The sequence below is a fragment of the Podarcis erhardii genome, assembly GCF_964252035.2.
Source record: "Podarcis erhardii genome assembly, chromosome: 6".
Classification (NCBI taxonomy): domain Eukaryota; kingdom Metazoa; phylum Chordata; class Lepidosauria; order Squamata; family Lacertidae; genus Podarcis; species Podarcis erhardii.
Window position 1 is genome coordinate 40,920,728 of NC_138510.1, and position 16,340 is coordinate 40,937,067.

The 16,340-nt window shown below is 41.7% G+C and overlaps 1 protein-coding gene across 7 annotated transcripts in view; it reads right to left on the reverse strand.

The window, feature by feature from the left end:
* Positions 1 to 483: 483 nt before the first annotated feature.
* SRGAP2 (SLIT-ROBO Rho GTPase activating protein 2) overlaps positions 484 to 16,340 on the reverse strand; it is a 200,819-nt gene continuing 184,962 nt past the window's right edge. For 6 of the 7 annotated variants that reach the window (XM_081865210.1, XM_081865209.1, XM_081865208.1 and 3 more), the window contains 4 exons: positions 13,550 to 13,730; positions 12,267 to 12,413; positions 11,296 to 11,623; positions 484 to 6,875 (listed from right to left, as the gene is read on the reverse strand). In XM_081865210.1, the coding sequence (XP_081721336.1) occupies positions 6,495 to 6,875; positions 11,296 to 11,623; positions 12,267 to 12,413; positions 13,550 to 13,730 (1,037 nt within the window). In that variant the 3' untranslated portion in view covers positions 484 to 6,494. Of the gene's footprint in view, positions 6,876 to 10,991; positions 11,059 to 11,295; positions 11,624 to 12,266; positions 12,414 to 13,549; positions 13,731 to 16,340 lie in introns of all 7 variants that reach the window. The other variant, XM_081865211.1, reaches the window with a different exon arrangement.

Sequence of the window (16,340 nt, forward strand, 5' to 3'; positions counted from 1 at the left end):
AGGTCCCCATTCAGACAGTTACTGTCTCTTGGCCTATCCTATCTGCAGCGCAAACTGTGAAATTGCCTCCTACAAGGGTAGTGAATGCCATCAACTTGGATGTCTTAAAAAGAGAATTATACACATTCATGGAGCACAAAGTGATCAATGGCTATGTTCTACCTTCACTGTTGAAGGCAGGAAGGCTCTGAATGCCAATCGCTGGGAATCATTGCTGGGGAGAGTGTTGTTGAGCTCAGCTGCTGCTTCCTGGCTTCCCATAGGCATCTGGTTGGACATGATGAGAACATTGGACTGGAGGGGCCATTGGCTTGATCCAGCAGCCCCTCTTCTGCTCTCATGTACCTCACAGGATTGGGGTGAAGATAAAATGGGAAACTGGAAAACCTCATATCCCACCTTCAGCTCCTTGGAGGAAAGGTGGGTTGTGAATGTAATAGTAAATAAACAAACATATTTCACACAGAACAGACATCAGACAGGTTTGTCTGTAGGCCAGCACTTCCACCATACCCAAACATTTATTTTTCCAAAACTATTGCTAATGACAACAGATATATTTGTTTCCCCTCAGCACAGATTTAACAGTTCCAACACATTTACTCCTCTAATACTGTACAATACTGTACCAAAAAGAAAGAAGAGATGTACCTCCAATATTGTACATAGTAGTATATATACAAAGTACAATTTTACAGTTCGCTTGGGTTTTTTTTCTTTTTCTTTTTACTTTGAAAGGAAAATATATACACCATATATATAGATTGGTGTAGAAGATAAACAAATGGAAAATTGCTTTTAAAACAAGAACATTTCATTCCAAACTCATTAAAACAACAGTTGTTAATTTAAAAACAACAACAACCCATATAATCTAATGCACTGAATGGACCCAAACCTGACTTTGCAGGATTAGATTTTAAAACATAAAAATTGAAGACTGTTAGACTGTGCAACTGAACTGTGTTACATACAGTAGAATAAAGACATCACTGCCATTCCTTTTTCAAATATATATATGCGTTAGCATTTTGGCTACATGGATTACTGTCTTTTACGTCACCTGTTCATATTTTAAGTATATTGCTCTAGCAATTTGGCACCCACAGAGCCCAATCCAGGAAGCTCTGTTTAGGCAGATTATAGCCTTCAACTTCCAGAGAGAGAGAAATCTTGCTAGTGCCACTATAACTTGAAGCTTTATTTCCATCATATGGACCATCTCACTCGTACAGAAGAAAACACAGCCTAAAAGATATTGGTTCAAAGGTGATTCTAAGATTGCATTTTTTTAATAAAAAAAAATATATGGAAATATTTGCATTGGAAGCTCACACATTGTTTATTATTTTATTTTAAAGAAGCATTAACCCAGACCCTTAAATAGACTCCCTCATGCTTGCCAGATCAACTATGATGGAAATTTCTATTACATTTTGCTTCTTTTGCATTTAAGCATTCAAACAGGAAAAGTTGTTGAAACCTCCGAAAAGCAGCTACTGCACGTGCATATTTGATTGTGCGCTATGCAGCAGAGAGGCAAGATTGACTTTTCCAAAGCATTGTGCGGTCCAAGCTTCATTCATAATTATCTGAGGTGGGAAAACATTTCTAGAAGCTATTCATAAAGCTATAAGCAAGGCAGAAATCTCCTCAGGAATACAAATTTTTAGGACCCATCTTTCCTAGTCATGTCTGAGACAATTTAGCACCACATTTACATCCAAACCATTTGCATGACACACACGTACGTGTTGCACTTTTGAGAAATTGCATCCTAAAAGACACTCAAGCCAGAGACTTTCCAGGTAAACGTGTCTCATATATGACTTTGCAGGCTTATAAGCAAAGAGCAACTTGGTTCTCAGTTTCCTCCCTGTGTCTTAGGTACGTATTTCATTATAGTTTTGTAGCTACCCTACTGAAAGCTTGCTGTATTTTAAAGCACAGTATACATTATACCCTAGAAAAGTCAGTGAAAGGAAAGATTAGTGCTGAAAGGTGTTCAGCCCTTTGGACTGTGACCCAGAAAACATGTCAGCTAAAATTTGTTATCAAAGAGAATGGCTACATTCATGAGGCTCTAGTGTTTTCCATGCAACAGGGCCAGATACCAGAATCGGGAGATACCAGCACCTTGGGAGCGAAGTCCAAACCAGTGAAGGATATGATCAGACAAAATCTTTCCCTTTCCTCTTTAAACAATCCAGAAGCAGACCAGATGAAGGCATAGGAGGCAGACATGTTAGAGGAAATGAGAGACCCTGGGCTCCCTAGCAAACTCCAAAGGGAGAATGATACTGGGGCGGTTCAACTGTGGAGGGTCTCTCTTCTCCCTGGTATGCTCCCCCTGTTTCAGATCATTAATAGGGGGAGCAATTTGGAGAAGATGGGCAACTGATGTCACCTGCAGCCCAAAATCAGTGTCAGAATGACAGTTGAGATGCAGTTGTGCTGGTCTCAAATAACAGTGCTCTGTTCAAGTGAAAAGTTACAGAGAGTTACAAATACGGACATTATGCACTGTTATGCAGAGACATAAATCTTTGGAGGACTGAACCTTGTGGGCAGCAATGGTGGCTTCAGGGAAATTCTGACTTTCGCCCAGCCAGGGGGCCCAACCTTTGTAGAGGCTCATCAAAAGAAAGCTAAATGCCATTGGCCATGGCTGTAGGAAGAGCAAAAGTCCCTGCTTTGTTTCACATCGGGCATTTCTACTTTCTATTGGGGGTGGGGCAGGATGTTACCTGAACAGAATATTATTCAAACAATTGTATATTAGTAAGAGAATGAGGGTTTGGGGGGATACCCGCCCCCCTCAATAAGTATGTAAAGGATAGATTTGTTCATGATCACAGTGTTATTTAATATCCAGTGCTTCACCATTCAGTCAATAGAGATATAAGGGAAACGCGATGTTTTAGCATTGGGGTGTGTGGGTGTGTGAAGGTGTGATATTTCAATGTATTAGCATGTGTATCTGAGCCTAGAGGTTGAAAGGGGCATTTAGATAACCACCATTTGAAAGAAAGTGAGATGCTTAACAGTAAGTGAAATACATTATTCTATGGTCAGCTGGAAGAAATAAGAATTTAGTTGCCAAGTTACAAGTACACAAACTCCAGATTGTCAGCTAAAATGCTTTTATTACCCTCTATAATGTCTACGTATTACCTCCATCTATTTGTTAAATGCTGGTCTTGCCTAAGACACTAAATTACATCGACTTTTGGCTTTGTATCTCACGCTGGTAGGTGAAGCTGCATTTTATGGGCATATCTAAACCACAGATGAACAGAACAATCCTCTGCAGGGTCATTTGGCAAGAAGTCCCACTGTATTCAGTGCAGATTCCCGGGAAACTGAATGGGACTACAGCAAAAATCAGGTTTTGGTGTTGTTGTTTTTTGTTTTTTTTTTAAAAAGTAATGCCCTCTTTCCAGTGAACCTGAGTATCTGTATGTTGTGTATGGGCATGTTTGTAATGTAGATATGCCCTAAATCAGAATTTGCCAACCTGGTACCCTCCAGATGTTTTGGACTGCAACTCCATGGGCTGGCTGGGGCAGATGGGAGTTGTAGTTCAAAGCATTTGGAGGACTCCGGGTTGGCAAAGACTGCCCTAACCACAGTAATTCATGTACCAGAGATATGTGGGAAGTGCCCTTTCCATTAGCACAAGGGCATGAAAATCTATACAAGAGAAACTGAACCAAACTGCCTAACTTAGAGATTTTAAACTAAGCAATTTAAGCAATATTTTTAATATTTAAAAAAATTGAACATTCCTTGGAGCTTGCCTGTGGAAGGTTGTTTTCACATATATATGTTCAATATAGATCATGGTGCATGTTTTAAAATTCCGGTTGGATAGCATATGATATGGTGTACATCCTTTGACATTTCTACTTCCTTTTTAGTAGGTCCTCCCTAGTGCTGAGTTCAGCCAAAAAAGAAAAAAAAAGCAAGTTATATACAGAAAGGTCATAAAAATATCAAGCCATTAATCATTATTTTTTGCCAGTTTGCACCCATATACCAAAACACTTTGAAGACGTGAAATCTCATTTTGTTCCAATGTGCCTTGGGTGGCCGGCATGCCCTTCACTGGTACAAGGCATGGTATAAAACCTAGACAAAATAAGGCATTGCTAGCATGTGCTCAATAGCTTTCCTATGAATAAATTCTGCCTCCATCCCTGCACCCCACCTTGGGTAGCGACATAACACTAGGCCTGCTAATGCCTTGTGCTAAAGGGAGCCCCATGTGCCTTCAATGACAGTAGTTAAAGTGTGCTGCAGGAAAGGGAAAGGTTGCACCTAACTAAACTGTCGTGTTGCTGCTATAGGCACAGAAGCCCTGCTCTGGCCAAGAAGCTGGCAACCCTAACATGAACTTACAAAACTAAAAAAAACAGTAGTTTTGCCTGAGTGAAACACTATTCTCTTAAAAAAGAAGAAGCAGAAGCAGCAATAATAAAGAATTAAGATTCCTGGATTAGAAGTCTGTCCCACCCTGAGAATGAATGATCAGGTTGCAGCGCTCAGGTCTTTCACTTGAGCTGGCCAAGGTCCAAGATGCAGAGGTAATGTGGACACACATACCAGGGAGTGAGGTGGGCGGGTGGGTGATGTCTGTGTATTTAAAAGGCAACAGCTAGTAAAATGTTAAGGAACAGAACTGCCCCTCCATTAAAAAAAGACAAAAAACATTTTACATGGTTTTGTTTCTACCACCATTTGTGAGATTGTCAAGTCTTTTTAGACATAATTTTAAAAAAACAACACAATTTCCCCCTAACTTGTAGGGAGCTTAAAAGAAAATGTCTGACTAACAACCTTAGATTAATCTGAAGACTACTGCAATTTTGTTTACATAAGATTAAGTATTTTGCTTCTATTAAAATATCAAATACCAACGATTTCATTCATAAAACCACAAGAAAACAGACTGCAGTTCAGACCTAGCGCATGAAAGAAAACACATTTCAGTTCCTTATCTTGCCCTCAGCTGAGGATCAAAGAAGGGTGATGGAATCCATATTAATTCATTGTTCCTTTGGTTGGTGGTGATAGAGGCAGCAGAGAAATTCCCAGTTGCTTATGAAGTCTGCATTTCTTCTTTTTTAAAATGGTTACCCTCTTGAAAAATATATTCCCATTCAATGCAAACATGAGTCCATACAGTCTGTTGGAATTCAGAACAATTGCAGTCCATCACTGTAAATGCCAGATGTAAATATGATTCATTTTACTGTCTGTACTTATAGACATGGTGACCTGGCACAGAAATATGCTGAATACTGGACTATGTCCACGTCCCACAACAGCTTTTAATTTATTTGCTCTATGCTGCCATATCAGAAGCTCATAGGAGACTGAGCCACAAGCTGAGGAGGGTGTGGGATATGGGGCAGAGAAGAGAGAGACAGAGACAAGCAGGGTCAAGCTGCTAACTAGGATTACCAGATCTTGAGTCTATGATTGTTCAGAACTGGAGTGGTTGGCCTGAAACTATCTCATTTTGCAAAGACGATTAAAGATGTACATACTTGGAAATGCCAGAAGAGAGACAGAGAAAGACTGATCAGTAGTAGCTGGTTTTCAAAATTTAACCTACGTTTTCAGTTTTGTCTCCTGGGCGCCCATGAAAGTGCAGAGAGGCTGTTCTAGAGACACTGTTTGAAAATCTCATTTCAAAAGCATTCGCGCTGCTTTTAGATCTGGAAGCACCAAGCAAAGATATAAGTAGGGGATGTTTAACCATGCAAGCTCTAATGCTCTTTATTTCCCCTGCAATATCAGTTTAACTTTAAATGAACACATGCATATGTTCATGTAATATGCCTCATTTAAACCAAGGCTAAGCTTGTGCACTTTTCATGATTTCTTTTTTAAACACAGGACAGAAAACGTATGTCTGAGAACATGTACCCCTGAAAAAAAATGAGGCAGGCTGTAATGGAAACTGACCTGACCTTGTGTGGCACCATTATGCACTGTAATAGTGCACAAAAATACGCCCCAGGCATACCCGGCCATCTAAACCAGTGAGATCAAAAACATCCATGGGTGAACAATATTGTATTGTATCCCTGTAGTGGTTGAAGCACAGAAGTCTTTTCCGCTAACCTCTAAATGATGACCCTGACGGTTTCCCTTAGTGACCAGACACTCAAACAAGGCATTGACTGTTTACCACTCAGTTCTGCCTTTTCCTCACTGATTTCACAGCAACCTGATACAAGACTTTCTATGTCTCGGGCTACACAGAGCTGTGATGTCCTAGCATCACAGGTGATGGGAGGTGCAAAATGAGACTTAATTAGTTGGGGCTTTCCTGTCGGGAGAATCCCTGGCGATGGTAACTTCCAAACTAATCTTCAGCAGAAGTTCAGTACTAATTAAATAGAAATTTCTAACATCTCCTTAACAGGGTCCCCTCATCTGAAACAAAACAAAAAAATTGCTATATTCACAGTAGACTTTCAAGTTCAGACAGTACAGGACTTGTCAGTAGACTGTTGAGATGCTGAGGCAACCACAGGGCTTGTGGTGTTTGTTTTGGGAAAAACCGCAGGCTTTGGCCTGGTTGCTGGAGGTTTGACCGGGGCGGCCATTTTGATGGACTTTGCTGGCCTGAAGGTGCAGGGAATGTCGCTTGCCGTGCTGGCACTCCGCTGGAAAGCTGGTTCAGAGTCTTTGAGGATCTGAGTATGCAATGGGCTGGAAGGCTCCGAGGTGGGGGCCACAACAGGGGAGGTTTTCAACGGCTCCAGGGTGTCCAGGACAACATCTGGCGCGTGCTTCACGCTGCTTTGCCTTTCCAGCTCCCGCAGCTCATTCAGAGCAGAGTTCATAGTAGCTTCAATATCCTGCAAAAGAGAGACGTTGGAAGCAATTAAAGGAGCTAGAAAACAGCTCGACTAATTCTCTGTGGTGTCTCAAAAATATTAAGCAAAAGCAGACAGTGGCAGATGCTGCTCCTGTCGTAAGAGGAATGATATGGCATGGAAAATCTCTTCCTAGTGGCATGACCAGTCCCACTATCACACTTCGCTGCAAGGTAATATGGACAGGGTGGGAAACTATGTGGCCAGAGGACCAGCCTGTTGCTAACTGTATGAGGCCAGGCATCCAACCAACTAAAAAATTATTGTATTTAGAGTTGAAGACTTTAGCTAGATTATACATGTTTTCATAAAGCTGAATGGGTGGACTGGAGCTATATCCTCCTTCCTTTCCGATCATCAATTGCCTTCTCTTTCAAACCTTAAGAACTAGAGCTCAGCAAACCAAGAGGCCTCTATGATCTTATTCTGAGCTTGGTGCCTTTTATCATTGGTAGGGATGTTGGCTTTATGTGTGGTACTCAAGACAAATTGCTGTGGAATTTCAGTCCAGAGTGCATTCCAGGTAATAACACTTTTCTTTAAACCTTTTCCCTGATCGGATGGCTGGTAGGAAATGACTGAAACACTGGTAGATAATAGCTTGGAAAGCAAGGAGATGGATAAGAGGAACAAGAATGATGCCTGAGAAAACAGACTCCTCAAAAAGAGTAGAAACCCATTTTGCTGCTAACTATGTGGCAAATGAGCAATATGCAACTCTAAATCTGGAACGTGACACATATCAGCATTTCCTCACTGAAGCCACTTGCTATTCTAAAGATATATGAAAAATGTTGCTTATATGACACTTCATTCTTGCTTCACATGAAAGATGCAGGAAATAATGCAAAGGTCACAATTAGGAACAAGCATCAAGCCCCCCCTTTTTTTTTTAAGATCTTGGCTGGATCATGACCTAGGCTTGCTTAGAAGTTCAGCTGTAGATGTGGCCTTGACTGGTGCAATATGATTCTTGGAGAGCTCAAATGATTTAGCGTTTCCATGACTCACATCTTGGCTACAACATTTTCGTTTCCTCATAGGCATTTTAAGGCACACAGGGAGGTAAATCAGTCAAGGAGGAGGACGAACCAAAGACGGTAACCAGATTCCTCCCATCACAGTCTGAAAAGATCTTAAAGCAAAACACAGATTTCAGAGATACTGGTGTCAAATGCAAGAGGTGTAGCTCACACTGTTTGAAATGACACCTGAGAGTACATGAAAGGGGAGCTCTAATTTAATGCAGCCCATTTTTCTTTTATTGAGTGTATTTCCCTATGGAAACAATAAATTACATAAGGGCAAAAAGAGGAGGGTGGATAAAAGCAGAATTTAACTGAAAGGCAAGAGAGGCTGCTATATGTCATTCAAAGCATTGCAAAAAGATATAACCCACATGCAGCCTTCTCATATAAACGAAAGGAGGAAATGCACCATAAGGGGAAAGGACAGCTTTTCAGAAGAGGACCACAATATGTATTATAGACAAGGCAGAAACTGTAGAAGCTAGATCCTGTTCCCAGGGCTGGTTAGTATAGCCAAGATCCAGCCCTAATGGTGACCTCTATTTACAATCCAAGAATCTAAAATGCCTTATGAACAGTTCAGCATCAACTCCAGCATGAATCATATGCTATTGAAACAGGTGAGATGAGAATGCATGATGGGCACAGGATTGCAGCCCAAATGGTAAATGACTTGGTGGTTGGTTCTGCTCATATTGAGTGCCCTACAACAAATAACTGGACAGGAAAAGAAATCTGTCTCATGCCCCACACCCCAATGGGTGGCATGGAACAACAGATAAAGACAATGTGTGCCTGCTTATTTCCAAGACCAGATTTCTGGATGCTGTGATAATGGGCTTCAAGGAATTATCTATTAGTATTCGAAGGGACTTTATTATCTGATGTTTTAATAGAGTTTCTTTCTCTCCCTTTAGAATTAAGTGGTTATATAGTTTCCCCCCCTTTAAAGTGAGTGGTGTGTGCGTGTGTATCTATCTCTATCTCTATCTCTATCTCTATCTCTATACACCTGCCCTAAGGCAGAATAAACAATGAAATAAAAGTAATTGCACACAACCAGGAGGTATAAAAGCCAAACATTCAAACAACAGCAGCATCTGATAGCCTAGTGAGTTCCTTCACCCCGTTTCAGCCTAACTTCTTTTCTTGGAATGCCTAACTTTGTAATATGAGATTCAAGTGCGTGTGAGCTTTTGACAGATTCATCACATAGTGAAAAGCAGAAGACCTGGCCAAGCATGTAAGTGCAGTACACCTACAGTTGGAGAGGAAACCAAGAACCAAAACCTTCTCTGAGCACATAGCATAGCACTGACAGACTTAGATGGATTGTCATTTCTGAAGACTGGCAGAATACTTCAAGTCTCGAGCAGATTTAAACAAATAATTTCCAATATATTCTGCAACTGCAGACACGATGAGATGATTTTTTTTGTAGTGAACCAGTTTTGCACTGAAGAGAAACTCCCGCTCGGTTTTTAGAAGGTGAAAACACATTATGTGGCTATGGAGTAGTTAATTGAGGAAAAAAAATATGCAAGGCTTCCTTAGTGGTCAAAAGGAACACATTTTTGTGGGCTTGTGTTCCACTCTGGACCAATGTCGCACTATCAAGCTTCTGCGAAAACAGTGCTTATTTCAAAAATTAGAGGAGGAGGGGAATCACATGATGGCTTTACGCTAACATGGTCTAAAAGTCTCAGCGCCCACATCCAGCCACAGCTGTGTACACACCAGTGAAACCATCCCCTATCCCTGCCAACAGAAACAATGAGATGTGCTTTGTTTGAAGGTAGCTCCTTATCACTGACTGAAACTGAGAAGCAAAAGAAAAGCTACTACAAAAATTCCATGGAAACAGGATAGATTGTTGTGTTCTTTTCATGATCCCTTAACCTCTAAGTGCAATTATACAAACTAACAGATCTGGGCTGTGGGTTCAAAACAGAGGCAACAAAAACTCAGTTTTTCAAAAATCCTGGGCTTTGAGATTCTAACACAGATTCCTGAAAGCATAGAATATTAGCACTGCATATAGCTCTGTTTTCACCAAAGCCTTTGCCAACATTTATCCCAAATGATTTAGGGGAAACAGAGTTAGATGATGAAGATGATGACAATAAGTGGAAAGAGCATACAGTGAAGAAATAAAATGTGATTTTTAATTCAGATAAAAAACAGGACTGGGGAGAGTGGTTATGATGGTGTTATGGCCCTCATTCCCTGACTGTTAGTTTCAGCAAGGTCCAACATTATCAACTGTAGAAACAGAACAGTAGGAAAAAGGATATATAGTGTTAAAGCAGGTATGTTTCCATGCACTTTTCACCAAGGTGTATCCCTTGGGTGGCAAGAGATTTGAGTGTATTATACAAGATGATAAAACTCAATGGAACAGGTATACACCATATAAAAATGCAGGAGTTCTAGACAGTCTGTGGTCCCTTTCACATTTGTATCTCAAAGTCCTGGATGAGCAGAAAAAGACAAAGTTAAATGGCTTTCTGCTTACCTTAGAGGACTTCTGTTTCTCAAAGCACAGGAATCTAGCCAGATCCCTCTGTTCTACATTGCCTATGAAAACTGCTTATGTTTTCTAAAACCATAATCATGGGAGTTGTAGTCCAAAACATCTGGAGGACACCAGATTGGGGAAGACTGTCTAAAACTAACAGGAAACATACTCTGCCATTAGTATTTTGCTATGGGTTAAACTAAGAGCACTAAATTCCCATGGCTTTATCCATTTCTACGTTTTAGCAATTTCCTCATGGACATGTGAAGAGCAGAAACAATCAGTCTTCTCTCAAAGTTTAAGTGAGTCACATGTTATCAAAATTTGGTCATGTAGCCAAGGTTCTCAATCAAATGCATCTTAACTGGGATGCTTTGATGCAGGTAGTTTCTAACCCTTATGAATCTTTGAAAATTGGTCTCAAGTTGATTAAACATAGGCGCTGTTCCATGCTTTTTTGATTGACTAGGCATGCAGCAATCACAAACCGAGCTGATGTTTTAGAACTGAACAGAAATTTAAATGTTCGAATTTTAAAAATTCAGAGGTTACCTCAGAATTCAAAACTTGACTTGTTTTGATCACCTCTAAGGGGACGCTTCCTGATCTGAAGCAAATACTGAAGCAAAATATAAAATATTGATATCAAATAACACATGTTGCTAAATATACAACATTCACAGAACAGCTGGAACATATTTGAGTATTAGATGAATGTTTTAGTGAATAGTCAACATCAAAATTCACAAAGGAGATTTTTTTTAACAGAATGGGTAACATGGGGTGGAGATATTTGTTTACCACTGTATGCAAGTTAAGCCCCATCTTACCTCAACCTGGCCTAGCTTCTTATTACCTGTGCAATGACTTCAGGGTCCATGGGCCGGTGGTTATTAAAGCTCTTTGACCTTCCAGTGGTCACATTTTTCCGGATGTGGGGGCTATCTATCCTGTTCTTCAGAGAGGCATGTCGGCTGAGCGAATTGAGGCTCCCATGGCCACTGATGGAAGATGCATCTGGTACCTCTTTCGGGAGACTTTGGCTCATAATGGGTTGTGAGGAGGGACGTGAACTGGCCACAGCTCCTGGTGGGACTGGTTCTCCCAGGGAGCTGGGCAGCCCGTGGCTGTCACTTTGACGGAAAGCTCTTCGTATGCTGCCAGACTCTGGTCTCTTTCTTTGCCTGTCACCATAAAAGAAGCAGGAGGTGGGGTGGGTGGGGATCAAGTGTTATAGAAGTTGCATTTCAACACAGGAATCCCAGAAAGGCAATGAAAGGATACTGAAATTGTAAAATAAACATTCTGAACTAAATCACCTTTTCCACTCTGCTTATAATAACAAGCCACCATGAAGGTTAGCGCGTCAGAACAGAAACAGGAAGGACCCAGGTTCTACTCTCCACTTAGCCGCAAACCTCACTGGGTGATTTGAAGCCAGCCAGCTTCCCTCAGCCCACTTTATAGGGTTATTTACTTTATAGGGTTATTACAGGGGGAAAGCAGGGCAGGAATCAGGCACACTGCTTTGGGTTACTTGAAGGGAAGGTGGGCTAGAAATGTAAAATATAAATGATTGATTGAAACAAACGGTTTCAACATTATTGGCAGCCAAATGGGAAGTGTTTCAGTACTGCGAAATGTTGGCCTACTGACCTGGATGTCAGAGCTGCAACTAGTAGTATACCCCCGGTGCGACAAAACATTACATAAAACAATACAAATAAGCTAAACTAGTTCAACAGCTCAAAACTAAACAAAAGGGAAAAACCAATGCTCAACACATACATTAAAGAGTAGTAATACAAAACTGATATTAACTCTTACTTATTGATATTTGCAAGATAAATGTCTGCAACATGGCTCCCACTTGGGCAGTTGGAACCAGCTCTGGCAGTCACCTTTTCTTCCGGTGGCTCTGAATTTACTTCTATTTCAGATTTTGGGCTTGATCTTTCTGATACTCCATCCTCACTAGAGAAGAAAAGAGCCACAACCACAAAACCTATGTTACATCCTCAAGGTAAGCCACAGTAGAAGTCGCAATAACCGGAACAATTTTACCATCAGGTTTTTTTAATGCTCTCAAATTACAAGATCTGATTTTAATGCTTTACTTAAAGGCTGGGTGGTGTACTTGGATCCTGAGAGCAGCCATAATGCAGCTTGTAAAACTAAGATGCTCTTTATTGGGGGGGGGGGGGCGTGTTGTTGACTATTTTCATATGATCACATGAAGCAGCTGAGCATGTGTATAGGGCAGCAGTGAGGGATCTGGAAACCAACTATGAGGAATAGTTGGAAGACCTGGGCATGCCTAGCCTCAAAAAGGTTAAGGGGGGGCGGACTTTGGTAATATGGTAATATGAGTGAAGACAAAATCCCCCCAATCCCTTTTGGTACACTTGTTTTTTAGAAACTTTTTTACTTTTAATATTATGTTGCGCCCCCTTGGCTTAGCACCCTGTGCGAGGGAACCACCCACACTGCCCTAAATCTGGTGCTGAAAGGAGGCATGATAGGCACCTTGTATTATCTGAAGGGCTGCTATGCAGCAGATGAAGCTGACCTATCCTCTGTTGCTGCCGAGGGCAGAATTAGAATGCATGGGTGGAAATGATAGGGAAGCAGATTTCGGTGACACTTCCTAACAGCTAGAGCTGTCTGATGGGAAGTGGTGTGCTCTCCTTCCTTGGAGGTATTTAAACAGAGGCTGGATGCTAATCTGCCAGGAATGTTATGTTTGCAAGATCCTGTATTAAAGCATGGGGGTTGGACTAGATCAGCGCTGTGCAAACTTTTGATGTCAGTGACGCACTTTTTAGACACGCAAAATTTCATGACACAGTAATTCAGTTTGACTAGCAAACCGGGGGTTAAACTAACCCTTTTCCAGTCCTGGGAGCAGCACAGGGAGTGTTCACACTATGCACTGCTACCGACGCACTAACACGTTGCGACAAACAGTTTGGAAAGCTCTGGGCTAGATCCTTCCCAACTCTTTGTTCCTAATACTTTAAGGTGCAAATAGACATTACTAGACATCCTCTTCCTCAGAAGCAAAATTAAATCCAAGTACCATGCCCCAATGGTCTTAAGAGGTAACATACGTGTCCTGGACAACGATGTATTGATGGGGGATCAGGCCATCAATTCCGTTGTGACGGCCCTCCCACCAGTCATCAGAGGCCCGGTGATAAAGCAGGAGGGAAGCCCCCTTTTTAAAAGAGAGCTCACGTGCTGTTCGGCCGCTGTAGTCAAATTTGGCTATTGCTTCAATAGGTTCACATTCTGCAGGAAAAAGAAACAACATTTCAATGAATTTGCATATCAGTATTTAAACCATTCACCTTAAAAAGTAAAATAAAAGTGAGGAATTCAAATATCTATATATGTTGTCAGCTGAGATACTGGAGGTCAAATGCACCTGGCAAATGAGGCCAGGCCATTTAGAAGCACGTTATACACCCTCCAAAGCTTTAGAGGTCTACTGCTACCAGTGAAATGTTCACAGATGCTTACCTCTATGGTGAACTCAACATAACTGTCCTGGCAGCTGAGGACAGGTGGGCTGGTTCACAGGATTTCCAGACACACAGTATTTTCTGTACTATGCAAAGAATTGTTCAGATGGGAGTAGTCAGGTCAGAAAATGGTAGAGCCTGTTGAGACCTTAATGGCTTCTTAGGATCTGGATCATGCTGGGCCTGAAACTTGCAGTAGAACAACTTGCCAACTGCTGCATGGGGGAAGTTAAATGAGGCACAAGGGGTTCACAATCCACATGAAGCTAAGGTATGTACAGGCCTTTGGTCTGGCTTGTCGTCAGGGTGGCATGAGATTGTGAGATGCTTTAGTTGAGATTCCTGTTTTGCAGAGGGTTGGACTAGATGGCCCTTGGGGTCCTTCCAACTCTACAATTCTACAGTTCTATGCTTATTGACAAAGTAAAGGCTCTAAGGGTTTCTTCACCTAGGTGTGCACGTAAGAGTACACACACACACACACACACACACACACACACACACACACACCCCCCCTCTTCAGTGGATACCTAAATATATGCAGTCTAAATAAACGTTGTGAAGAAGATGCTTGGAAACTGTATTGTAATAGGTACACCAGGGACCCAAGAATGCCTGCAGCTCCCTGTAGAGTATACAGTTAGTGGCAAAAACAGGTTTGTTTCTGCACAGTGGAATGGCCTGCTGGACATACTCCTCCATAGGGTGGAAGTTATTCCAAATTATTACGTTCCCAAGCAATGAATCCCAATAGGGATCATGAGCAGAGTCTCCCTGCACTGAGGTTGCCCCCCCCCCTTTGTAATCCAGTCCATGGTTCTCGTCTACACTCTAATTCTTTGGGAGGAATTCAACATCATGCTAAGTGGGGTTGTTCCATTTGCACAAGCATTTTGGCTTCCCGAATGAAGTGATCCCCCCTCTCCTAAACTTCCTGAGCCAATTTCAGGGGAAATAGCGGGTACTCAGGGGGTGGGGAGGAAAGCCCTGTTGCATATGCAGAAGTCCATGTGGAAGGCATCTGCTGACAGGACTCATTAGTTGAATCCCACCCACTGTATTCTAGCTCTGCCTCTCTTTCTTGACTGGTTATCCCACTTCTTTCTACCTTACCACCTATGATGGCCTCTACAATTGACCTCTCAGTCTTAAGCCTTGCTCTTTCCTCCCTTCCTAGTCTTGGCAAATTTTGCTTGGCTCAGATGAACACACTCATTCAAAAACACATTTTTATTATTACTGAATTCACTCTCCATTTGGATAGCCTTTCTCCTTGGCTGATTTTCATTATGCAATAAGTCACTACCTAAAAGCCCAACAGCATGAATCAGGCAAAAACTTAAGTTATGCCTCAGAAAAGTTGCATGTTCGAAGAGGAAGCCCTTCTTTGGGGAAAGACAATTGTGACCTGGGTAGGCTCTCTCAGGAAGTACAGGGTGAATGTGTCTGAGACAGAGAGACTTCAGCACCACTGCCTGACCCATCAGCCTTTGGAGCCCCTCGAACCAAGAAACTGAGCTTTACCCCCAAGGCTGCAAAGTACAGAGACTGGCTGAAGGCCAAGCAAGCACATCTGTAAGACTGAAAATCCAGTAATGGATTTTCCAGAAAGAGAAAGAGTTATCTGAACTATACATTGCAAAGTAGTTTGTAGACAGAGAGCTCGAGTAATCAGCTCACACTAGTTAACAAGGTTTTACCTGGGTAACAAATCATGGTTGTTTTTAGCTGGGTTGGAGTGTTTTTTTCAATGAATACTCCTTGAATTGTGTGCTTCCCTGTTTTCTTCTTGCTTGTTTAGTTTCTGGCACCAACTAACACATTTCTTTTTTAAAAAAAAAATGGGCCTCCATTGTGCGTTTTATTACCAGCTAGGGAATTGTATATTTCAAATAGCAATTGTTTATTATACCAAAATCAGCAGGCCACTTAACTTCCAATAATCCCTTTTGGAATTTAGCCTTTAGCTTGGTGAAGGATAATGACCTCTAATGCCCAGCAGGCCTGCACTACAGCTGGGGGATAAAGATAAAAAATAGCTACTGGTCCTCCTTTCAACTTTGAACCTGTTGTTGTTGTTTAGTCATTTAGTTGTGTCCGACTCTTCGTGATCCCATGGACGAGAGCATGCCAGGCACTCCTGTCTTCCACTGGCTCCCGCAGTTTGGTCAAACTCATGTTATTAGCTTTGAGAACACTGTCCAACCGTCTCATCCTCTGACGTCCCCTTCTCCTTGTGCCCTCAATCTTTCCCAATATCAGGGTCTTTTCCAGGGAGTCTTCTCTTCCCATGAGGTGGCCAAATTATTGAAGCCTCAGCTTCAGGATCTGTCCAAAAAGCTAGTGATCCTCCTCTCAACTTTGAACCTAGGCATGA